This window comes from Amblyomma mixtum, chromosome 6 (assembly GCF_055824585.1).
Source record: "Amblyomma mixtum isolate Tamu chromosome 6, ASM5582458v1, whole genome shotgun sequence".
In the NCBI taxonomy this organism is placed as follows: Eukaryota; Metazoa; Arthropoda; class Arachnida; order Ixodida; family Ixodidae; genus Amblyomma; species Amblyomma mixtum.
Window position 1 is genome coordinate 128,422,541 of NC_143017.1, and position 26,851 is coordinate 128,449,391.

General features: G+C 46.5%; 1 protein-coding gene across 1 annotated transcript in view; it reads right to left on the bottom strand.

The window, feature by feature from the left end:
* The window catches only part of LOC149340362 (amine oxidase [flavin-containing] B-like), a 54,145-nt gene extending 27,530 nt beyond the window's left edge, over positions 1 to 26,615 (bottom strand). Inside the window, exon 1 of the mRNA XM_089549137.1 lies at positions 26,417 to 26,615. Within this exon, the coding sequence (XP_089405263.1) occupies positions 26,417 to 26,468 (52 nt within the window). The 5' untranslated portion in view covers positions 26,469 to 26,615. The remainder of the gene's footprint in view (positions 1 to 26,416) is intronic.
* Positions 26,616 to 26,851: the final 236 nt, after the last annotated feature.

Below are 26,851 nucleotides of genomic sequence, written 5' to 3' on the forward strand. Positions count from 1 at the left end.
GGAACATAAAGAAGCCTTAAAATCGAGCCCGAACATCTGCGTGAAAACTACGTATTCTCATCGTTGCACCATGACGGAGATGTGCTGGCTGACTCTTGATATCGTGCCAGTAGCTTGCTACCGAACGCTTCCATCTGGCTTAAGTCCAATAAAATTCAAGGATGAAATTTAACGTGTGTGGTAGGCCTGTTTGCCGAAAAAGTTTAACTGAAACGTGGTAAAAAAAACTGAACGATGCCACCGCTCACTGATGATCATAGGAGTAAAGGTGACATTCGAATTCCATGGCTTCTTGCAATACTGCAAGATCGGAAAGGGAGGTGGTGTGTGCTTGGCCTCGCACAGCACAATGAAATGGGCAAATCCAGTGCAGTCTACGTCAAATTTGTCAGGACGAGCGATGGAGTTAGAGTTATTTTGGATATGGGGAAAGCTAGATGGGGGGTCCAGGGAGGTTGAAGGCAGTGGAAAAACTACGTTTTGAGGGTCATCTGCCTGTCTTTCCCACTTCCTGTGCTGAGTCCCACAACACAGGGTGGATGCGTTTCATGCAGCTGAAAAAGCGGCTATGCCTCGATGGTCGGTCGGAATAGCGTCATTTCGCAGCGAACTACTCCAAGTGGTGTTCACATCCGCAACAATTCCAATTTTTATGTGTTCAGAGATAACAAGCCTATCAGAGCAGTAGTGTGAAACAGTTAATTTCCATTAAATTCCCGAAAAACTCGTCTGCATGCACGGTATGAAGAGCCATTGGCAATGTGCTACGGCTTCTCCTGGTCAAGCGTGTCAAAGATGTGGTGTGCCGGCGTAAAGCATATTGGCCCCACTCTTGAAAAAAAAAAACAAAAAAAAAACAGGGGAGATGTTTACAACCAAGATTCTTGTTCAATCTAACTTTTGCCCAGCAAGGGGCGCTGACATGGAGCTAATTCCCACTGCATGCCAGGTTAGCGCATTCGGAGCAAAACGAATCGGACCCAAGAGCACGTTGATGCTTTCAGGAGTAGATGAGCGTTCCAGATGGAGCGATAAGGATGTGCACAAGTGTTTCGAAAAACGAGAGGTAGGCGTTGAACAGGTCTTCTATATACACACTTGTCGCTCGTGTCAGTGCTGTCCTCGCTCCGATCACGTCGCAGTATAACGCTAAGCAAACACGAGCTACGACTGATCAGTATCGGAAAGAACACTCTTGGACTCGTTATCGCCTCCTCCGAAGCATAGCTGTTTCTCCCTGTAGGGAAGCGAAAGCTACAGGAGCAATGCCTTCTCGAAGGCCCTCGATACCTTGACAACAAACAATACTTGACCCCGGCCGGACGCAAACATACATCAGCGAGCTTGGAAAAACACGGAATCATATGTGTATGCAGGAAACAATGGACCCGAAACCAGCAAGGTCATCGGCAGTGCGAACGATATGCACGCTTCAATAAGGCTGCAAATTGGCCCCTCCATGCAATTAAGCTATCGTAAGTGAAATGCGGATCATTTGCGTCACCAAGCGCCATCATGCGGTTGGTTTCCGAAACAAGCACTTGATGGCTTTGGTTCGCAAGAGACATGTGGCGCAAACGAGCCAAAGCTTTAGGACATTCATCCTACCGCACCCGAAGTACAAGCTTGTTTTTACGCTGATAACTTGCTGCCACTTGCTATTGATTGATCGAATTGTGTCAATTTCGGGAAGCGAAGCTTGCGGGCAATTTTACGTGCCACTTACTCAATAATGCAGAACTCATGAATATTGCAGCGTACTTTGGATAGCAAAATTAAGTTTGCTCATCGCTCTAAATAATGAATTCAGCTGCCTATGAATTCAGCTCCTTAATGAATTCACCTGCCTATGACGTAGTTTTTATTGCACACAAGCGGTTTCACGTACGTCTTAGTAAACGCATTTTAAAGTGAATGAGGGTTTCCAGGATGGCCTGATGCTTATATAGAGCGGCGCATTGTATATAGGTGTTCCGAGTTATGCAAATTGTGACAGGACGTGGAAATCCAAAACGCCGAATTCAATCAATCGGAATACAGTTGCTATGTAATGTGTGGTATTTTGTTAATATTCTCTTGCACACGTGTCACGATAGCTTGTTCTGGCTCCAAATCAATCGTTTTGCCATGCATGTTTTTTTTAATGTTTTCCTACTTTGTTTATTGTGCACTGCTGCTGTACAGAACATACGCAAACACGTGCTGCTAGTTGGGCACATAGCCAATGGCTTCTATTGTAGTAGTCTTTCAAGTAATATGTTTGTTCTGTATTTTTTCTGTACTATCCCCACTTCTGCAGGGTCCCGAGACCGGGATGCAGTATATGTAAATAAATAAAAACCGCGCATCACCGCAAAATCATGGAAATTAGCTCTGCGGTATAGTTTATCACAAAAATGTGTCCCAAGCAAGCACTTTTATGGGGTAGCATGGGAGCGCACGCAGCCTAAACGGCACAGTGGGAGCTTTCGACAACTTCACAAAAATTTCCGTGCCTGAAAACCAAATCAATTTTCTCAATCATTTATGAGAATGTGTTTGCTGAGTCTAAATATTGAGCCATGTAAGTGGAAAAGGTGGCACAATGGGGGAAAACAGATAAAGGAATGAGCAAATAATTAGAGAAAAGTGAACTGCAGCAATCTCGGTGCCAGTCTCGGACAGCAAGTTTTTCTCTGAGAAGTACGCGGGCTCTAACGTGCTTTATCTGAGGCCACTACATTATCACCTTGACGGCGGACGGAAAGGTACTCACGAGGTGATAATCGCGAGGGCAAGTACAAAAAAAAGAACAGTGGAGAAGGACCGTCAGTCTCTCAACGGAGTTCGCTGTTCCTCGATTCAGGAGATATATCTCCATGCCTGAGCGTGACCAGTTTATTAATTTTCAGTTAAATATACGCCGTTTCATGCGCGTCCTTGAAAGTGACATAGTAGCTTAGAACATGAGTTCATAGGGCCCTTCGATCTCGGGTTTTGTTATTTTCAAAATTCGAAGGATAAGATCGGCTTCTGTTTTTTGAATTCATATTCGGTTGAAATCTGGGCATGAAAAAATAAATGTACCATAATTAGGGATTTTTTGACTGGCTCAATCTTTCTCGAGACATTACGTGCCCCATTTTTTGCATATTACTTTCATACACAATCTAGAAATGACAGGTAACCCTAAGAAACTGTTTACGGAATCAGATGTTTCTTTTATTTGCATTTATTGCAGTTTGGTGTTTTGTCGTGTACTATAGACAGCAAAAGTTTACGGGACAATCGTTCTCAAAGAAAAAAAATATATTATAGCCCTGCCTCGCGGATAGGGCATACACGCCTACTCTTACCTTGAGACATTTCAAGCGGCTTGATTACGTGACTGCGCTGAAATAATTTTTTTTCCCCACACATCGTGTCCTGTAAACTTTTGCTGCCCGTAATACCTGGCATATCCCCACGTGCAGCACTTCCGCGTTTTTCTAGACCTGCCTACCTTTGTACAACGCGAAAGCTTTAATTTAACATCAAAGCAGCCATTTTAATCGCAAAATAGCCTTGCGGCAGAATGTTGTTGGTGTGGGTATTGTTATATAAAAAGACGCCAACAAGACGTCTGGTGAGTACCTTTGTTCTGACATCTCTCTTGTGAAAGTACTTTTCAAATTTATCTTCTAGTTACGTCACGCCATCATTAGGAAGCGTATAAGAGGTTTAAAATCAAAATTTAAATGCAAACTCCGCTCGAGAAAAAGTACATCAGCTATAGTGTCCGTGCTGTGCCTTCAGCATTGTGCACTACAAATGCCGTTTCTTGGGACACATTTTCGGGTAGAAATTCGATTTATAAGGCATCTTTTCGGGGTTGCACGAATGAGGTAAAGCCGCGTTTTAACCCAAAACTGAGGGCCCTGTGGTGTATATGAAGGAGTTAACATGCGGACATGTATAAATGGGCAGTATGGCTGGGCCATTAGGAAACATTCAAAAAATCTGGGTAGACCTTCATTTTTGGCTCGTTGTAGCATGCGTAGTATGAAGGCGCAGGAGCGCTCTTGCATTACACTGCTTTGGTCAAACCGTGCCAACAGCTTGATTCCAGTGTGCTTCATCAAAGATGGTGCTGAAGAACACAGTAACAAGACAATGCGCTTGAAAGTTTGTGAATCCTACTTAACAGAAACTTGATAAAATCGCGACTTAATTGTCGTCAAGTACGGCTAGATAAGGCTTCCTCCACTGAGTGCATGTTCTGATTCGTCGCTTCTATAATGCCGAGTAGGACCTACAGGTGTCACCACTGAGGTCAAACGAGCTCGCGCGAATGGCGCCATCAGTAAGAAACCGAGCAGCTCCAATTTTAACTAACGTCATACCGCACCTGTAGTCATGAAAAAATACCGGCACGCCACATTTTTCTAGATTTATTGCGGCAATTTTCATCACCACAATATTAACGTTAGGCTGCTAGCCATTGCTCAGCCGAATACGGATCATATTTCAGAGTGAAACGTATGAATTATTGCTTCCGGTCTAACTGACTTAGCGAATGAAGTTTACAAGTTGGCTGACTATAATACAATTGCCTTCATCCGTATACCGAGCTTATTGTACTCGTTGCGCATCATGCCGTCTGTAGTAGCGCATACAGGGTAGGAACCGCTGTTTTTGTTTTATCGCTGCGTTATTGCATGACTGAGTCACTGGTTCCTTGCTTGCACAGGGAACAGCAGTGCGGTGCAGGTCAGCTCCCCCTAGGGGCCCTAGGACAAGCACGTACGCAGACACAGCGCTGCAGAACCTCCCTCCAGAGCAAACACGGCACCTAGCGTCTGTAGCCTCGGGGGATCGACGCTTTCGCTTTCCGCGCCAACGAGCTTCCAAGACGGCGGCAGTTAATTTGGCGCCCCGCCGGTCCATTGTTTGTCCGCAGCAACGTCGCGACCCGGCCTTTTGTAACGAGCGCCGCTGCCATGCCTGTGCTTGTCACTCCACGTGGTGACCTTTCCTCTGGAGTTCCGATGCCCACAACGTCAGAGCGTTTGCGCTCGGCGCACAACCGCTGGGAGGTATTTTTTCCGTTTTTATTGGTAATAAAAAACGCACAACCTTTGCCCTCCCCGCAAAGAAAAAATAAAGGTGCAAATCTGTTTAGGTAGGTATTGTGAAGGACACTGATTTTCCTTTTTACTTGATCGATACAAAGCTATGTACAAAAAAGAGAGAGACATAAAGCCCGATTCGGAAAGGGCATAGATCGATGGCTTGGCGCGAAATTAAAGGAGCAAGCAATTTACAGGGAAACCTAATACCATTGTGTGTTGGCACTGCGATAGCATTAGCAGCTGTTGAGCCTCCACCGGAAGTGACGTCACCTAGGGTCTGGTGGCGCCACTTCCCTGCAGCTAATGGGTATGGTCCCGCCTGGTCACGTCACTTCTCTGCATCCAATGGGCGAATTTTATGACCAACGACGCATTTGGGCCCCATAAGGCTTTCAATACTCTTGCATTAAATATCAGCTGCAAACATTTAGTTGGGGCCATAGCCTGCAAAACGGCACATACTGCAAGCCACTCGCGAGGAATATACAACACAGCTATTTATTGACAGAAATTGGCTCTCCAATGTACCCAGGTATATAACTGTAACCGCGAATGTGTTTCCTCCCACTAGGCGACTAGGCGATAGGCTAGGTGGCCCACTTTCGTGGAGGTTGCCTTCTTTTTGTCTAACCTTGCACGAGGCTTCCTAGGTACAGGAGCATCCTAGTAAAACAGCGCGAACTACGACGGATAAGAACAAGAAAGACACGGGACGTGCGTGCCCTTGTTCTCGTCCGTCGTAGTTCGTAGTTTACCAGAATGCATCTGTACCAACTCGCCCAACTGAACGTTCTGCTTAGCGATACCTCTTATAGGTATGGTCTCTGTCAAAAATATACAGGCCAAGGCGTTTGCTTCCAAGCCGTGTAGCAGGGCTCTGAACCATATTTGACAGTCCTAAGATTGGGAGGGTTGAAGACTTAAACTCCTCCCGCCTTCGTGAGGTTAGGGTCCCTGAGTATGCAAGAGGAGCCGCACTGCGGGGCGTTCCTTCTTGTCCTCGTCCCATATGCGCCTTTTTTGTTTCAAGCACGGCTATGAACCAACTAGCCCAAACCAAGGTACTCCTAGAAAGATAAAAGCCGCAACATGATCCGAGTCCATTGAGAGGCATCCTTCCAAAGACTTCCAAAGAGGTATTAGCTGTCAGTAGCAGAGCGAACTCCTCTGTGGTTGTAGCTCAGCTGAGTGGCGCCAAACGAGAGTAAATTTTGTACTGACAGAGACACAGCCTCAAATTTTGGACAGCAATTTGTACCAGAAGTTCGCGGAGGGATGCAAATTGGCCACAGAAACGCAGGGAATTAATCAACGTTCCAGGTTCATTGCAACAAGAACATATGACTGATGCAGAGTACGCGAATCAATGATGGTAGAAGTTTAGGGGAGGAAATTTCATGCATGGAAAACTTGTCCGAGTCACCTCGCATTGACGAGAAATGCACTGATCCGCATTCCACGTGTATTTAAAATCTCTGAAATGATGAAACAAAAGTAATGACGACTTGGCGTCAGCGATAACTACTTCCTGAAGCGGGCCCACCGACAAGGGAAAACAAGAAAGATAAACGCATAACTGGCTCATTCAAGGAAGACCATAAGTGAAAGGTCACCGTTTTCTTCAGAGGAATCCCACTGTAGCCAGAGGCCCTCACAAGCCCGAATCGACGAACATGGAAGGGCTCTGGTGCTGACGCTGAAGAAGAGGTGGTAGTTATGAAGAAAGGACAGGCGTCCTTGCAGCTTTTATTAAAGGCAGCATAAAATGCAATCGGCTTTTCTCTTCATGTACCGGCGGTTAAAGCTTTCCTCTGTAGAAATTTGGGAGACAGTTACGGCTGGCTATGTCATTTATGCCGACAAGCCTGTTTTTATTCAAGTGCATGACAGATCGCAAGCGTAACAGGGGGCGGCGGAATGTTAGATGGGCAGATGAGATCAAGAAGTTTGCTGGGATACGGTGTCCGTAGCTGGCAAAAGACAAGGTTAATTAGAAAGACATGGGAAAGGCCTTTGCCCTGCAATGGTCGTAGTCAGGCCGATGATGATGATGACAGATGGTGTTAGCCTGCAGAGGAGGTGCTGGCTATTTCTCCCTTGCCATGCTTAATAGCGTAATGAACGGCAGCGGTTAGATCACCTTGACTGGTTGATCGAGTAAGTAAAGAACGAATAAGCAATCCATCAAACAATTGCCTAAGTAGGTGGCCTATGTATGTTAGTGCCTGGCTATACCTGTGAACCACGCCGGCCTTGAAGGCCACACTTTCAAGCTCAGGACGGCGCGAGCTCGTCGTCGCACGACAGACGGCCCGGCCACTTTGTCTCAGACCACAATTGATTTATCGACCGGCGCAGCAACCCGTCCCGGGCATCCCGGTGTGCAGACAACGGAACTGAAGGGGGTCTGACGTGCCTGGGATACCAGGTGCGCGCGGCGCTTCGTCCGCATCGGTATCCGCCCCCTACCTACCCCCCCCCCCCCCCCTCTCGGCCTCTCCCTCCACGCTTTGTTTATACTACAACGCATGAAGCCCCACGCCCGACGACGACATCGGGTCTGGCGCATCGCATTATACCTGCCGCGCGAAGCGCCTGGGGCTCGCCAGGAACGAGGTGTACGCTGTCGTCTATGAGAAAAACGAACCAGAAGAAGGACGCACACAAACAGGGGCAGGTGTTCATGCAGTGGTGGTGTCGCAAGATGAAATGAGCGGTTCGCTGTCGTCATTTTTTGACGTTGCCGCAAGAACAATGGCTCTCATGACGGAGATGTTTCAGTAAGGAACATCGTTCCGACTTTTCTCTCTTGTTTGTTCGTTTGTTCGATGAGAAAGAAAAGCAAAAATCAGATCAGAAAAAAAAAGTAATTTCAGTCTTATTTCTTCTTGGATATGAGTGTTTTCACGCATTTAGACCGCCCTGGAACATTCAGTGCTCACAGCGCCTACATACTGCATTGTGGCGGTCCTGTAGCGTTGGCTTCCTTGGATGTTTTTTTTTCTCTCTCTCTTTTTACAGCAACAGCTTCCGCCCGAAAGATGCGGTGCAGGCGGCGGGAGGTGGCATATGTAATGGAAGCTGGGAAGTTGACGGACTTAATGCTCTTAATCTAGAGGGATTTCCCTTTCTCTGAGGAACCGAAGCGGGCACTAATAATTAGCCACTTTTGCTAGTGATCCGAGACGAGGAGATAACTGCACCAACTCTTTTACCTCGTTCATACAGATTTCACTAAACGAATCGGAAACCGACGTTGCGTAATCGCGAAGCGGCTACCACCACATGATATCGTCATAACGAGCCGGTAACGGTCACCAACCCTGCATTCTGTGGGTTAACAGTTTAAAGGCGGTTACACCGCATCTGTGGCCTAGTGGTTTGGGCCTCTGCCTCGCAAGCGGGAGGTGCGAGGTTCGATCCCCTCTGCCACCGGGTACCCACCGGTGACGCAATGGGTACAGGCTTACCCGTGGCCTGATGCTCGGCTTATTTGGGGCGAAATGTTTGGGAAATTGGTCCGGGACCTCACCATGAGTAGGCGAAAGCACCTTTTGCCATGCGCTCTTTGGCCACAGATGCTCTTCCGCCATAAAAATTTAAATAATCACCCACGGAAAGAGGGTATACATGTCTTTTGCTGCGCATTATTGCGCTATATAAGGTAGCGGAATACACACTAATGCTATTACGTGTTTATGAAGGTTGGCTACAAACCTTAAGAAAGGAATTACGGGCACCATTTACTATTCCCCTTTCTGCCCTCTCTATTTCATTTTCTACCTTTCTTCTTTCGTTGGTTCATTTTCCCCTGTATTCTTTCTTTCTCTTCCTTATTTCTATCCATTTCTATTATTTCTATTATTATTATTATTCTTATTTCTATTTCATTTTCTACCTTTCTTCTTTCGTTGGTTCATTTTCCCCTGTATTCTTTCTTTCTCTTCCTTATTCCTATCCATTAATTTTCTTTCTTTCCTTTTCGTTCTTTTCATTCATTCATTCATTCATTCATTCATTCATTCATTCATTCATTCATTCATTCATTCATTTTCGTTCTTTTCATTCATTCATTCGTTCCTTTTTGTTCATTTCATTCATTCGTTCCTTTTCATTCATTCATTCGTTCCTTTTTGTTCATTTCATTCATTCGTTCCTTTTCATTCATTAATTCCTTCATTCGTTCCTTCTCGTTCTTTTCAATCATTCATTCACTCGTTCCTTTTCGTTCTTTTCATTCCTTCATTCCTTTTCATTCTTTTCACATTCATTCATTCATTCATTCATTCATTCATTCATTCATTCATTCATTCATTCATTCATTTTCGTTCTTTTCACATTCATTCATTCGTTCCTTTCGTTCTTTCTCATTCATTCATTCATTCATTCATTCATTCATTCATTCATTCATTCATTCATTCATTCATTCATTCGTGCCCTTTCGTTCGTTTCATTCATTCACTCCTTTCTTTCCTTTTCGTTCCTTTCATTCATTCGTTATGAAAAATGAAGTAAGCCGAAGTAACGGCTGCATACAAGCAGCATGAAGAGCCCTTAGTCTTTGCGAACAATTGCGAAAGATCACGCACGTGCAAGAATGTTCGACGCGTTCACATGGGAACAGGTCACAGCCAATCTTTTTAAAGTGCGCACACTTGCAAATTACAATGCAAGCTGTGACCTTTGTGCGGGATGTACGATTGCATAATGTACAACGAAACGTACGACAGTATGCACATTCGCGATTGTATGATCCTCAGCCACCGCTGTGCGCAGCAACAACTACATTTGCCATGCTGCCCATATCTTCGTGCGCATAGTAGGGCTTCAAATTCGTATCACCGCGATATCGACGTATCGCAGAGGAGTACCTCGTAGATTTCCCGCTGGAGAAGCCAAGGGTTTCCACTGAATGCGATTCTTCGCTCTCGTTTTCGGTCACCTTGCATCCAGTGCTTCCCTGATATTCTTTGCGATTTCAACGGGGCATGTCAAGGGCTGCACTCCGAGTGCGGCGTTTCTGCTGGCAGTGTCAAGAACCCAGTGTGACCAGCTTTGACCTGTTTTCTTCGTTGACCGCCAGCCAAATCTCTCTGGCTCTTCACGCTTTTTTGAGAATAGTGCTCTCATCCACCCCTTCCTTTTCGTGGAATCCCTCTACGTGGCCCTCAGCGGCACTGAGAGCAAATAGAAAGTGGGAACTATGCAAACAATCCGCTAGACTTCGAGGCAAACATCCCGCGACGAAGATACAGCGCGTGGAGTGTGACAATCCCCAGACTCAACGAGCCGCCGAGGACGTCTGGCCGTGGCGTGGATACGCGCTCAGCCCCGCGAGCGATAAAAAAAGACTCGTAGAGTGCCGAGAAACGTTGGCTCGGTTCCAAGGGCTCTCGCATTCAGCGTACCAGCAGCTCGCGGCGGCGTCCCTGCTGGCAGATAGAGGTGCTCCTTCTCGGATGGAGAGGCAGCAGCGTATGCAGCGTCGGCCATCTGTGCCATTCGCTGCCTGCCTGCTGACTGTTCATGACAGTCGTGCTCGAGTTATGCCACGCTTAGCTAATCTCATTATTCATGTGCTCCCCTGGAAGTTGTAACCGTGTTTCCTCGGTACGTTTTTATGGTTGCACGGCACTCGGTTACTGGACGACTTTACGCTTTACGCAATTCAGCTGGTGTATTTCTCTATTACAAATGTAGACGTGTGTAACTGGTCTCGAAGAGAACCAGTTAAGCGTGCGTCTGCATACCCAAGATCGAACGGCTAAAGCTATCCGTTGGCAATGGCCTAATGCGCTCTTCTCACACGGGATGTGTATCGTGAACCTGATCGGCAGAATCAGAAGCAGAGCTTGCAAGTGAGAACTTTCTGACACACCAGAAGAATCATTCTTGCTGCTTTGTGCTCTTTATAACTACTGGACGAGATACGTGATACATCGAGATAAGTGAAACGTCAGAAACCTCTTTCGTTCTCTGTTCACTCCTATCTAGGGTGAAGCCGCCTAGTTCTGTACCAGGAATTGAGATAAGAGAGTTGAGTGCTTGGTGCCATAACATGACGACCTTTATGAGTTCTTCGCGTACGAAGTTTAGGTGAAATTTATTTTAAGACTAACGCTTTATCGTTTTACTGCGTATATTTATTATTGCAGAGCTAATTTGCAACGTCACATGTCGTTGCTCCTAATGCACGTCCTTATAGCAAACCAAATTTGGACGTCGTTCCCTTTGTCCTTGTAAAAGCTAATTTTTCTGCATTATTTCTATCTTATCCCATGCATTTTTTATTGCACAGTTTCTCTCTCGCCACTGTTTTTCCTTCTTTTTGTTCTGGAAAGTGTTGCCAACCGTCCTTTTTTTGTACTGCTGCCCCAACAATAATCAACGGATCTCGGATTCGCACCGTCGATCGATTCCCTCATTACTGTACCCAGACACACAAAACAGTCTCGGCATCCGCTGTCAGCTGCTGATGTAGACCCGAAAAGCACAGATGTCCCGGCTGCAGACAGGCTGACAGGTCGAACGAGAGAGGGAAGGCAGACGCTGTCAAGATAAATTGGCCATACGGAACCGCGTGGCTGAGTGGGCAAATAGACTGAGAGTAGCGGGATCAGAAGAGAATGAGATAAAAGAGCTTTGGCAGGTCGAACAGCGCGCCTCTAGTTATCTCGGCGATAAGCGAAAGACAGCACGAAAACGTTATCTCAGCATTACAGGCATCAAGAAGAGTATTGGTGCCACTGCGATGCCGGATGACCTGAATACTTACAAGCTGGAATGCTCTGATAGTTTGAGTCGCCGCAAATCATACCGAAATACGGTCTAGGGCTCGCGGTACACATTCACCGTGTTGTGGTCGCAATGTTATACTAACGCATTTTCGAACCATTGCCCGTATTGGTTTGGGGCTGCAGACAGTTGGCCAAAAGCAAACAAGAAATAAAAGGCGGTCTGCAAGAGTATGACTACTGATACCAGTTCACTTGCTTTTAACTGTGGAGAAAAGATCGAATAGTGAGATCAGCGTTTGATTCGAGCTATGCTCAATTTGTCTGAGGATATACTACGCCTCACTCGGATATATTAAAATATATGATGTCACAGGCGATGAGGGTATACTAGGCCTTTAGATATCTCCCGCTGGCGACATCTTCGGTTAACCTCTCTGCCTTTCCTCTTATTCCTCCTCCTCCTCCTCCTGGCGACATCAGGCCCTTATTTCAAGGAGCGCAGGGTATCGTATATTCATAAAGTCTCATATCGACTACTCAGTGGTCCAACCTGAAGCTCGCTGATAGTTTCCAACGCCCGTTTGTAAAGTTGCTAAATCTTATATGGTGAACTACATAACATATAAAGAAAGAAAAATGAAACAAAAAGAAGCAGCCTCATCGTGCATCATGCATCAGTTTTTACGGCCACTTTTTTGAGAGAATTCACCTAACAATAATGCTACCGTAATAATTTTTCATTGCTGCTCGAAAGATCTGCCGGTTTTACGAAGCGCAGCAACTGATGTCAGCGGAGAAAAGTGGCAGCGATTTTGGGCTCCCGTTTTCTTCTTGTTCAATCCGCATAGCACAATGGAAGCCATTAGGGCTGCACACGAACGAAAATAAAAAAAACACCTGTATTTCAACCTTTCGCCTTATCGACCAGAGCTGCATCTGGCTTGACGCTGCAGCCAAAAACAGTACCTAACCACTTTCACACTGACTGTAGCTGGGCCCTTAAAAGGCAACTGCATATGTTTTAGAAATCGACGAGCTTAAAATGGTCGAATGAGTGAAACTTGCAGATAAAGCATGCGAAGTCCTTTTGGGTTAGCATTTGAAATGGTGACGTAATAGTCGATTAAAATCGCGACGGCCTTCAAGCTTCTCCGCAGCGCACAACGCAAAATGGGGGGCACCTGATGACGTCATCGAAGGTATCGGTATATTTCCAAAGCTTAAACGCCTACTTTGAAAAAAAAAAAAACCAACGCGACCGAAGGCAAAGCCCGCCGAACGTTGTTTGGCAGCATCCAACGAGGCACGGCAGGGTGTGGCTGACGGCAGCGCTAATTTAAAATTATACCTTCCGTGACGTCACACATAACTTCTCCGCACTCCTCGGGTGCTTTGAGGAGAAACGCAAAAATCAATTATCGGTTACGCCACTATTTTAATTGCTAGTGCAAAAACACTGGGCGTGCTTCATCTACAGCCTACATAGATTGGAATCCTTGAATATTGTGAAATTTTCAAAAAGTGATGCAGTTGCCCTTCAAGCAACATTCGGTCATTGCATTTGAAAAGAGTGCGCACACGTTATGCATTACAATAGCTCCGCATGCCCGGCTACTTCGCCTGCATGAACTGCCGTTTCTGTTAGGTGTGTTAGTATACCGGGGCTTTGCTGCTATCCACACAGTTATAGTGGGATACAACTTAAGAAGGCAGCGGCGTTTCCCCGTCAAGGGGCCCCTTCCAGCAAATAGCTTCGGACGATTCTCGTGACCCTGCTAGCGTGACAATGGCGGCGCCACAATGATGAGAGGGGTGTATCCCCGACCATAGAGGGAAGGGATTATCCCCTTTCGTCTACCCCTCCCTGCTTTGTCACACTAGCAGGGTCATGAGAACAGGCCGACGCCATTGGCTCGAAGGGGTACCTTTGACGGAGAAAAGCCGCTGCGTGCTTAAGTTCGCGACCCGAGTTTATTCATCTGCGAGCGCTCGTGTAGCTTTTGAAACGCAAAAGAGGCGCCGAGCGTCTTAGCTCTCCACAGGGATGGCTGCTGCGCGACCACCGCAACATGGCCGCTACCTTTAACATTCTAGCAACTGCAGTTGCAGTAATCAAGCGTCAAGCCTAGGCTGTTCTAAAACACATCCTTTGCTCCTCAAGCCTACTTAGGCGTCGGGCGTTTGCGAATAAACAACATTAGTGTAAGATGCGGTTATATATAGTGAGGCGGCTGGCAAGCTCCCAACGTTTTTGTGTACGGTTAGAAGTATCAAGGGCGAGACAACTCCTGGCTTTAGCGTTGGTTTGTAACGAACGCTTCCTGGGAAAGAGATTAGTGTAGTTATGCATAAAATTTCAGTTTGTGGAAACATAACTTTCATGAGACGAGGGTCTCTTCGCTCGTTTTATATGACGTGGTTATTGCCACCAGGTCCACAAAAAGGCTCTATTAGCAAAGTCCTTGCGACAAACGATATCTCATAAGCTTAGGCGACAAGTTCTTATTTATGACTTGTTCGACCCTGAGCTTCTACAACCTGGTCGTAATTGGTAAATACCGTACCAATGTTCTTTAAAGCCAAGGTACCCAATATAAAGTCAGCTAATTTAGATCAGTGACAGCTGCCTCTGGCTGCTGTGCTGTTCCGTTCGTGTCGTGAACACGTCATTGAAAAATGGTGTAACAACAGCAAGATGTAAAAATTCCAAGCTTCAGGGTGACTATGCTGCCTCGATCGCTCATACCGCAATCCTGTCGCTAAAAATGCTGCAATAATAACAGGCTACCAAACTTACATGCTTCAGGATGCTTTGAAATGACAGAGAGAAAAACAATAAAACTTTGTGCCATTGACTATCTACAAAAAAATGTAATTGCTGCTTGTAGCAGAATATTGACTCTGTATGCAGCTGGTCTGCGATGAACTACCGGCAAAGAAAGAGAGCAGAAAATTGAATGAGATAAGGATGCTTAAACGTAAAAGCTGCGCACTGCAAGGGTTCGACCTTGAGCTTGATTGTTGGGGAGGTTGCTGTGCCTCTCAGGTTATGACCGAGCCCGACTCTGAGCAAGATTGGCAGCTGTTTAATCTACGTAATTGCCTCGTGCCATTTCGATGCAGTAACGAGAACCGAGCGAAGTTAGGAGATTTATAAATTCATAAAGGGAGTAAACAAACAAAGAAAGCTATAGCCATCGCTATGCTTCACTTATACATTGCCGAAGCGAATTCGTCCGCCAAATGGCGTTCCCAATTTGCACAAAAGAGCAAAAAGTCACTTCAGGGCGAAAATTGAAAACTTTGATATCCCATTACTTTCATGCGTCCGGTGCAAAAAATTTTTGCCTCGTTATTCATTAATTTCATGTGCGCTATGGCGAGCGGATCACGGATGGTCATCGCGCTAGCAAACGTCGCAAACATGTGAAACGGAAGCACCTGTACAAGATCTCCGGATCATCCCGCACTGGTGCCAAAGCTGATAACAGGCTTTGCCCCAAGAAGATCAGCTAAAAACGTTGTTTGTTGGCGGCGTTTAATTTCCCATATGTATGTCATTCTAGACGCCCTGTGAAAAAAACGAGGGCTGAGCGCTACATTTATAAGGATAAACGCTTGTTTGAAATCCGATCTCTAAGCAATGAAACGTTCTTAAACTCCTCGCAACGCTTCTGAGAGCATAAAAATGCAATTAAGCGAAGGGTAGTACAAGCGCCTCCAATCGTTCAAGGATTTGTATCAAGCGCTTGTAGATAGATAGATACAGAGAGGGGGAAGAGGCACGTATGTTAACCAGAAAGGTTTTCGGTTGGCTACCCTGCACTGGGGAAGGGAATGAGGGGATTAAAGAGGGAAGCGCTTGTAAGTTTCTCAAGATTGTGACTATATCGGGGCTAACTGGTATAGATTCATCAAACATCCTCCTCCCACGGTCTTAGATGATCATGGCCTCCAATTTTGCTGTTTCAGTGAATACAAGTGAACCAGGAAAGGCCTTTGAAACAAGTTTGTGTTTCACTTGACTGTCCGTCCACTTATACATGACTTTGCTTCGGGTACTTCCAAATTACAACAGTACTTAATCTTCATTATGGGGATTGGTTCAATTTGATAAAACGCCCTGCTTTTAGAACTTCGCTGCAATCGCCTAAGGTCAGATTTAACGAGAAGGGACGCATCTAGGGCGCATCGCTCGAGATTCAATGGCACACTATGTAATTCGCAGACTGGGTGATGAAATGAAGTTTTTTTCGTTGTTACTGGGTTTCATCACCTAATAACTGCGGGTGCACGCCATTTGGGAAATGAGGACGCAGCAAGCGCTTGCTTTATTGATCTGCATTGCTTGGTGGCAGCTTTCAATGCAACCATATTGGAGGGACGAGACCACCTTCATCTCATACGCGACGCGTACGAACCCGAGCCGCTGCCGACAACCAGCGCATGTAGCTCAAACGGATCTTTGGTTCGAACCATCTCGGGGTCAGTCAAGAACACCCGTAAGAAAATATTGGAACGAAACCGAATCGTCGCTTGAAATTCATTTGTTAAAGCCATTACATCTTTGTGAGGCAGAGAAAGAAAGGCTCCTTGACAATAAGAACAGCAGCCTACAACGCAAATACCAGCCTTGCAAGACGAGAACAAGCAAGTAACTCGTCTATCTATCTGTTGCAAGGCCACTGACGCAACGGCGCCGACGCAGTCAGAAAAGTGAGCAGGCGCCAACCCCAGCTCCCCCCCCCCCCCTTCCAAAAAAAAAAAAAAGAAAACACCAGTAAAAGGAATGCGAATGCACGGAACGTTTGCTTCCTGATGGGCCATCTTGCACGTTCAACATCACGAAGTAGATAAGGGCTGCAGCACACAAATCATTGACTGATTTTCTGAAGGCATTCTAATTAGTGCTATTCCTTGAGGAAATTTGCGACAGAAAAGGAAAATAGCGCTGCAAAAAGACGTACACAAGAGAGACTGACACAGGACTTGCGCTAATCAGTCTCTCTTGTGTACGTCTTTTTGCAGCGCTATTTTCCTTTTCTGTCTCAAATAATGCACCATCTAGCCCAAATTGATGTTCTTCTAATCCTTGAGGAAACCATGAAAAAAAACGTAAGGAGTAGGTCGGATTGAAAAGTTCATAACTCTGCTGTTACAGAGACAAAGAGACAAATAGAAATATTTGTTCGACTTGATTTGAAGGGTTTAACGTCACAAAGCCACTCAGCCTTTGAGGGACGACGTAGTAGAGGACTACAAATAATTTCGACCACCTGGAGTTCTTTAACGTGCACTGACATCGCACAGTACACGGGTCTCTAGAATTTCGCCCACATCGAGATTTGATCGCCGCGGCCGGGATCGAACCCGCTTCTTTCGGGCCAGCAGCCGAACGCCATAACCACTGAGCCACCGCGGCGCTTCACAAATGTGCCTTAGCCTTGTTTTTATTGCTCATCCTGTCTCGAGCTGTACGCTGATATAAACATCGGGGAACAGTGGAAGTGCAAAAAAAAAATCAAGAAACAAAAAGCAAACCCGGGAGACTGAAGACCAGACACGTTGGACTTCCTTCCGAGCACGGCTTACACTTGCTGCTCATGTTCTCCTATATCCACTCATAAGACATCAGACACGTGTAGCCTATCCATCCGCTTTCGCACTCTTTTTGTCGGTAATGTGTTTGTCGGCTTGCCTGCTTGCTTGCGTGTTGAACCCGCTCGTTATACTTTTCTTTTGTGCCCACCCCATCCAACGGTCGTGTTCTTTTCATGTTTCAGCTTGTTATTCGCAAGCCCGGACTCTCTGGTTGCTAACGGGGCTTCCTGCTAACGAGGAAAAACTAGCTCATGGCCGTTGCGATGGAAGGGCTTTTGTAGATCCTGTATGTTCAGATAGGCCCCATCAGATCGTTTTCTTAGTGCTTACTTTGCTGCAGCTTGTGTGCCTTTTCTTTTTTTCTTTTTTATATGGACGCCACTGTAGCCTGACGGTTCGGCCAAGTATACAAATCCGGAACCGGGTGAGTCTCTATTCACGCGGTAAGACTTCCTTTCGACACTGCGATCTTTGCTGAAAGAATGGTTTCACTACGCCAGTGCGGTGCAAACACAGCGATGAACTTCTTGTGAAAGCACGCAGCATTCCTTTTAAGCCTCTCGTCAAAGGACGGAAATGGGAGAACGAGAAAAGCACGAAAGATTTATTTGCTGAGGAAAAAAAAATAAGCGAACGTACTCATTAACGCTTCTATGCGTGTTAAACACAACCCCTGGTAAGTAGATCAGTAGATCACGGGCTATCGCTGAGTACGGCAAACAGTACATTTGTAGGTGCGCCTTCGTTCCACCTTATCTTTGTTTTGCAAGCACGTAACTTATCTCCGGTTTTTTTATTGTTCTCCGTCGGCTACGGCCGTTCTGCGCTTCCCTTGACCTAATAGGGAAGTATGGTTTGCATAAACAACCACAGAAGAGTGCTATCCTTTCAATAACACTCTGACATGGTTGCTAAATCTGTACTGGCATTCGAACTTCAAGTAGCAGGTTTCTGTTTCATCTACGCTGGCAGTGGAGAATTATGTGTAACGATGCATTTTTCATTAAATTTACCCTGGCTACTTTTTATCGAGCATTAAGCAATGCGCACACCTCCGCTTGGTTAGCCTGATTGTAGGATGCCCTTTGACAACAGCAGACGCACGTATATGTACACTTTAATTCAGTAGCACAACTTAGTACGCGGACACCAGCATTTTAACAAAGAAAAGTATTAAGGTTCACAAACGCAACATTCTGTTGGAATGTGCTGCCTCGCTAGCGCTTCAGTGCTTTGACCCTTGGTCTACCTAGGGATGGATTATCGGCGGACTTGTGTATCCGCGCAGGGTTCCGTATGCAGCCACGGGTATCGAAAAACTTAAGTGGACGATGTGGATCGTGGAGTGCTCTAGATGTTTGTGCGGAGCCACTGCTTCGAAAGATGTGGCGTCGTCGGTCAGTGAAATCAGTTTTCATCTGTGCACCTTATTTCCAGAGAAAATAGCATTTGTTGGAACAGGAGACGCTGCATACCAAACAGCACAGAGTGGAGTCATCATTACTTGACTACGGAAGACGGTGACTCTTTGCTTAGGGAAAGCGAACCACGCGCCCCCTAGCGCAGTTGACTATGTTCTCAAAGCTCTTGCTTAAAAAAACAACAAAAGGAAATATCTTTCCCGAACTACTTATATTCGTGCAATTCAATGTAATGCTTTCACTGCTGATTAAAAGTTTACCAAGTCACAGTAGTCTTGCAGTGTTCGTTGCAGAAACGCACAGCCAACAGTATACCGCAAGCGTCAGGAACGGAGCTGTTGTGGCGGTGTGACAAGTTCGCGGCCGCCTCTATTTGGTTCTCGCAAAGCATGTGACATGATTGACGAGAACGTCGGTTTTGCTATTATAATAAGACTAACACGGACCTCACTCTGTCTATCACTCTTTCTTTAAGTATGGTTTCTTTCTTTCGTTTTTTTTTTTTATTTCCGGAACGATTGCAGAACTAGCCTTTAGCTAGTATAGCCTGTTGCAAGAATAGAGGCACAATGAAACTTGGTAACATTGTGGAGCGAAAGAGTTTTCTCTTCGTGCTTGTACCCTGTTTTGTTGTGTCAAGAGCCACCAACTATGCCAGCTGTGGGCTTTTAGTAAATGTAGTATTTTCTTGCTTTTTCACTGGCCCTGTTATTACCACAGCATTATTACATTCAGTTCCTGTCCTCCATTTTGCTCCACAGGGGGCCGTTGAGGCCACCTGTTGCTCAGCCCTCGACTCTAATGGGAATTTTTCTGTTTTCCTTCCTGAAATAAATAAAATGTAGTGCACTAAATATGACCTAGATTGAGTGCAAATATAGTGTAACAGTGTAGGGTAACATTCGGTGTGCTTTACGCAATTTTCCAACTTCACAAGACTGATATAATCAGTTCAGGAAGTTTTGTTTTTATGTCTGTAGTCGGAGGTATTATACATTACTGTGAATTTCTGTGCAGTTTGAAAAGCGCTTCCACTCAAGCTCTTGTAATCCCGGGTCCGTACACACCCATTTGTGCCTTTTAAAAGCCCACTATAGAACGGTAGTACAAGATATTACACAGCAACCTCGCGGTGTAATGAGGTGGATACCGGACGCAGCGTTGTTCAGAGCCCGCCAGAACTCAGTGAAGCGAGGACGTACGGGTATCGGGCTCCCTGCGACCGTTCTATTAACGTTTTGCTACTCGGTTGATTGCTGATAGCGGAACGAGAAGCCAGTAGTGCAGTGATCGCTTCGTGTGGGCTCTGAACACCGAATGCTCTTGATGTAGAGAGAACATCACGAATCCCCGTCGTTAACCTTGAATCTTAAAGCTACAAAGACAAAAACATAAAACCCATGGGCTTGCCTGCGCTCGCACATCTCGTTTTGTGGCAGACAAACATATACTGTGCCCTTGTTTATAAAGGGCGCCATCTGTGAAATTAGACCTATACCTGCACTCCAGATCCAGCGCAGGGAATGCTGCTGCACCAGGAAGCGTGTTCGAAATGCCCTTCTCTCTTGACCTGTTTTCCCTCTCTCTCGTCACCAGGCTTCAAATGAATATGTCGCATTTCTCGTCTTTTCTGTCGCTGTTGTACCGATCGCATTCTGAGCCATAGAGGGCCAAAACCATAAGCAGCTACGGGGCAGCGCCTCCCCTGTAAGAAATTTATGTCTTCTAAATTCGTACAGGTCCCTTCAATATGAAGGGGAATACAATTTTAGCATTCAATCAATGATTACTCCATAATCATGTGTAACAAGCGCAGTCTTTCCTGTTTTCTAACTAGTTGTCCTGTTTTCGTATAATATGAAAAAAGTAATTTCAACTGGGAAATAACCTAAAAATTCGTATTTTTGCTCAAACTGGTAGTTCGATTTCATATCGCAGGGAACTGTATGTAGAGTCGGGGTTAAAAGTCTGTGGGCCACGTGTTCCTCAAAGAAGCCGATTGCTCTCCTATTAGCCGGCGGCTATAGGCCACAGTTGTGGAGATGAAAGCTAAAATTCTGTTCTTTCATCCCACAAGTGTGGTCTCAAGCCGCCGCATAATAAAACAGCTTTCGGCTTCCTTTGAGGAACACGGGGCTCACAGACTTTTGTCTCTGGCTGTACGCCTATACCCCTCATCTGCCTAACGTGGGCGAACATTCACAAGAAAGCTCGAGTTGTGACGACGGGCTGCCATGATTCCTTGATATGAAGCATCGAAAGCGAGCAGCATGCATCGCGCTACGCGGCGAGTGGTCTATAGCTCTGCGTTGGCTCTTACGACTCTTCACCGATTCCCATAGCGACGTTTGGAAAATGAGGCATTACTCATGCGCCGACAGGAGCGAGGCAAATGCAAACTGCGCTCTGCGCACTTGGGTTTTCTCCAATTTCCGCGATATGCTAACGTTTATTTGTACGCTATGCCTCACATTTTCGCTTTGTGACCGTTCTGGGCGCCGCACGTAGTTGTTGGGAGTGGAATTTACAAAGAAGTTATTCCAACCACAAAAAGACTATTTGGTGGATGCAATACGAGCGCTACCCAGTAGCTATAGACAGCTCGGTAATGCCCGTATCACGATGCCCAACGGAAGCGGAGAAGGGGGGGGGGGGGGGGGGGGGGGCGTAAGAGAAATAATCATTTCTGAGGGCGCCCTAGTCTGGAGGATACTGGCTGATCAGAAACCGCATCATGCACGCGAAAACATTGGTCAGTCTTGTTATAACAAGAAAGGCCGCCGCGGTGGCTCAGTGGTTATGGTGCTCGGCTGCTGACCCGAAAGACGCGGGTTCGATCCCGGCCGTGGCGGTTGAATTTCTTTGGAGGAGAAATTCTAGATGCCCGTGTACTGTGCGATGTCAGTGAACGTTAAAGAACCCGAGGTGGTCAAAATTTCCGGAGCCCTCCACTACGGCGTCCCTCATAGCCTTAGTCGCTTTGGGACGTTAAACCCCATAAACCAAACCAAACCTATAAAAAGAAAGAAAAACTTGCTCGCTCATTGTCAACTTGTTTGAAAGAAAAGGTCAACACAAGCCAAGACACGCCACGCGGAAGTATTGCACAACCAAGGCGCGTTGTGTATGAAAAGTTTTGTTTTGTTTTGTTTGCGGAGAAGACGCATGATGTGAACTATGCACACTGCAAAGTTTCTCGCCTAACTCGATTCACCAGGACGGGTGCAGCTGACATGAATACTTCACCACGAGTAGGGAACCTTGTGCACACTCCTGCTATGTCTTGCGTATGAGACAGCAGTATTTGTGAATAAAATGAAGAACTTCCCGGTGCGTCGCTTGCAGGAAACTCGATTTGCAATCGTATCGTTCGATCGAAAACGTGCACACGATGAGCATACCGAACCTCGCTCTTTCCTCTCTTTCTTTGAGTTCAAAACTTCGTTTCTTCGTCTGAATCGACCTTCTCGCGCGCTCACTTTTACTTTTCCTCCCGTTTCGCTAACTTCGTCAGCGAGAAACAATGCTGCCGCATCACATCAAAGCACGGCGCTCTTATAGAGAAGGTAATCAGAACATGCTCGCCACTCGACTAGCCGTAGGAATACGGGCAATAATCTGGTCGTTGACCTGATAAAGAGGAGCGGAGACCCACGCTATAAAACAACCACTCTCCGTGTGCACGAGTGCTTCGCTATCGTACAACGGCGCTGATGAAGTGCTCAGCGCTGGCAGACACGTTCTAGTAGCGCTGAAGTACTCTCTGGCTGCACGTAGACCATCCTACAACCTTGCGGAGACGTGCTATCGTATTAACAGTGAACAGAATGAGAATTATAACTTTCGCATGAGTAGGTGCACTGCACGCTGCGAGTGGAGCTGCCTTAGTACTGCAGGCACATATCCTTGCTTGTGACGCTTTCCCGACACTGCGTTTTTGCACTCTGTAGTTAATTAGGGAGAAGGTATGGAGCTTAGAGCAGATGAACGGTGGAGACGCGGGCGCACGAAAGACGTGATACAAGGACGTAGATGTATCCACACAATGAAACGGTGGAAATGATGATGACGATAATCCTTTATTGAAAGGTCGACTCCTTGGCCTATAGGTGCATGTTGGGGTAAAAAGGTGCTAGAAGGTACGAGGCCAGCCACCATGGAGTGCTCCCGCACCCATTCGGAGAGTAAGACGACCACTCTGCCTCACAGGCGTTCGCTATGCCTCAACGGTAAATTTCCTTGAATCACTCGCTTGCATTTCACGTCATGCGGAGGATACCCAATTTCGCGTCAATAAATTCCCACCCACAGATAACCATGGAAATGACGTGCAAGACACAGGAGGGGGTCCAAACTCTGATTATATGCATTTTACCATATGAAAAATGTCAAAACTTTCTTTCGTTCTATTTAACCGTTTTCTTTCTTTCTTTCTTTTTTTCGAATAACATCTGACATCTCATTGATCACTAGATGACGCCGGTTTTCGGTTTCAACATGCCACGCAGATGCCTTTCACCGCGAAGAAAACCCCCAATTCTTTAGTTGCTCATCTCGGTTACCGGCATACTCCAGGAAATGGGTCAGGGTAAGGAGAAGCTGTTTGTGCTTAGCGGGATGACCAGTATATGAACTTAAAAAATCTATCGCTACGCTCAAGAGCCAGGCCCGGATGGGCAGCCCTGCTACGTCCGTACCAGTGGCGAGATTACCGGGAGCAAATCTGTTCTGGCAAACGACCCGAAAGATGTTCTGGTAAACGTACCAGAGACAGCATACGTCACGTTTTCGATGTCGGCAGAATGTCACGAAAGGGACTTGGCCACTGGCACTGATAGAGACGAGGCCTTTCGGTAGGACCGTAGCTCTTTTAAGGCAGTCGCGGAAGGGGGACTCGTTATAGGAGCTCACGGCTGATACAAAAATTAGAGGGACACTTGAGCTCCGCCTTGAGGGTATGACGCGACGGCGTTAATGGTTATTTGCTTCTTTCTTAATTAGTACCCACTAATTACAGAAACTCATTCGCACCTGGCCGGCTGCGGCGGTTGAATTTCTTTGGAGGCGAAATTCTAGAGGCCCGTGTACTGTGCGATGTCAGTGCACGTTAAAGAACCCCAGGTGGTCGAAATTTCCGGAGACCTTCGCTACGGCGTCCCTCATAGCCTGAGTCACTTTGGGACGTTAAACCTCAATAAACCAAACCAAACCATTCGCACCTGGCGTATTAGACCACACGATGCACCGCAAGACACACAAGGCCTCCCTTTAAGCAAGCCGAACGAAAATGTCCACGTAGTGTGCCTGACTTACAACTAAGTAAGTATCACAATTTTCTTTTCAACGTAATTAATTTACGTTCTTACACGTGATAATGACATTGCAGTCATGCTGCGACCTCATAATCAGATTTTCAATTCAAATTTTAATCATTTTCATTCCACAACTCAACGTGTGACGTGACGACCTTTTCGACTAATTAGGATTTTCCCGACATCCAAACGCCAACGCCCACAAGTACGGCGGTTCCTCCGCCGAACGGGAGCTTACCGCTGTCGCGCAGAACCGCGATTGTGCAAGTGAATAACGTGGTTACAGAGGCTATACTGTTTGATTTATTGACGCCAGATCGCTCTAGTGGAAATAGAGCAGGCACGCAAACCAAACAGAGGACGGGCGCTAATCCTGCGCACATCCCGTCTTCCCCACGTCCCTGCCCTTGGTTCGTGCTGCTACATGTTTACCTGACTTACCAACCAACAGGCTCAGAAGCTGGTACAAGTAAGCAAGTGTAGTAGAATAGCGCAGAAATATGCAGTGCAAAGGCAGCACACGCCGGCTCCATGGGAGGAAGCCACGTTGGAACCAAGGCAATGGCAGACCGCGCTATTTAGGGAAAATATGTCGCCGGGATTAGCGTGCCGATAGGCGTGGATGTGCTACATGGAACAAAGCAACAACAAAACATTGCTAGCGCTACACGTGAATCTGCCCATAATCGTTAGTATCGCAGCGCAGCTTTCTTTCCATTCACAAGTAAATTTACGACATCGCAAATGGAAGCGAGGGACACGGTCTCACCGCGATAAAAGCGACTTATAAAAACAGAAGCGTTCCCACAATGAAAAATATTACGACTTTACGACTTCACGGCCGCTTATTGGGGGGATAAGCTGTTCTGAGACGGGATAGTGTAATAGCCATGATAATATTTTGCGTACTTACATATGAAAAGATAATCTTCCCTACAGAGACGGAACTACATAGGGCAAGTGAAATATTGTGTTGCAAATCCCCGCAAGCCCTTTGAAAGACTAACTCAACGAATATGTCGATCTTGCGCTAATGTAATTCAATACCTCGTCCATCTCTGTACCCCGTGCATTTGGCGTATCAGGTAGAGGAAGTCTCTTGCACTTCGTTTACAACAAGCGTAGTGGTTGCAACATTTTCAAGCAGTCCTTTCTGACAAGGGATGTACAAGCTGTATTATTTTGCTGCTGTGAAGAGCTGTTGCATACAAGCAGCTGTTGTTATTGTTTTGAATGGTTCCCAGGCACAGCTGACGCGAACGCAACGGCTATAGTTGCCTTCGATCAGAAGTCCGCTTGCATCTGGTCTGTTGCATTTTGTAATGAGAATTATCAGCTGTACAGCTGCGCGACAGATTCACTTAGTGAGGTATTTTGCTATTTTGAGATGTAACATGCCCGCGCGCGCGCACATACACAAACACACACGCACGCACACAATAAATGCTTTCCAATTTTCAAAAAAAAAAAACCTGAAAAAAAAGTAGAGGGTACAGTAGATGGCAAAACATTACAACGTGTCGGACAAGCAGCCGCGGGTAGCTGCTTCGCCAGTACAACAGCTCAGGATACAACAAATCGAAAAGAGCCTCATTGCTTTATCTGCTCCGATAACACTATACAACTATTGGTAACTAGTAAATCCGTATGCGGCATACTTTCACTTTACCGTCGTACAAAATATTCGCATTTTCTTTCTTGCGACCTGCATGCTCTCACGCCAACCATGTGCTTCCTGCACTCATCTCCTCTGAAGGCACTACGAGCGGCGCCAGCGTGAGGAAGAGCGCATACTTCTCCGCGCTGACTTCTTCCGCAGGTATCTGAATCGCGCATATTCTTCGGCTTCGAGAAGTGCGCACTATCAGCACTGGAATTTGCCCGACGTGACAGAGCTCGACAATATTTGCAGCAGTTGACACACCTCCGCCTCATTCCTTGCATTTCTGCTGACTTTTTCCAACTAGTAACGAAGAAACACCTTATTTGCCCGAACGTAGCGCGACCACGAGTGAGAAGAGAATGTCGCTTGGGCGAGCATGGCATAGAAAAAAAAAAAAAAAGACATTTTTCAATAATTCAACGACACTTATCGTGTTATAACGTTAAGGACATGTTTTGTTTCTGTTACGAATTTAAAAGCTCGCGTTAAATTCGAGTAAATACGGGTGTACTTCCTCGATGCCCGTAAACACGCACCGATGAGTTCCCACAGCGTGCAGGCATCCGTGCCAAAGAAAAAGAACAGAACTCACCGCTTATTCCGGCACCTATGACGATTACAGGCTGGTTCCCGCTATCTGCCATGGCTCGTCGCTGCCGAGTGAGCGTCTGCTCGTCCGCAACGCTGCGAAAGCCACACGCGCACCGCACGACGCCGAGAGCGGCAGTGGTTCGCGGGAGCTACCGCCCGGCGTCGGGTACTCGCGGCCGCCGACCCTCCCCCGCGAACCCTCGCCTCGCCCTAGCGGAGTTCGGGAATCCGCGCCGGCTCCTCAAGCGGCGCCTGCCGGAGCTGGCACGAGTGATGGACTCGCATTGTGTCTCCCTCCGCATCCGCCTTTCATCGCTCAGCAACAACGACGACAACGTCGACCATAAACGGCAGCAGGGCACGTTTTTTTTTTTTTTTTTTTGCGTTTGGGAGCGTGGTTCGAAGGTGAGCTCTGTAGCGGAAGCGTACGAATCCG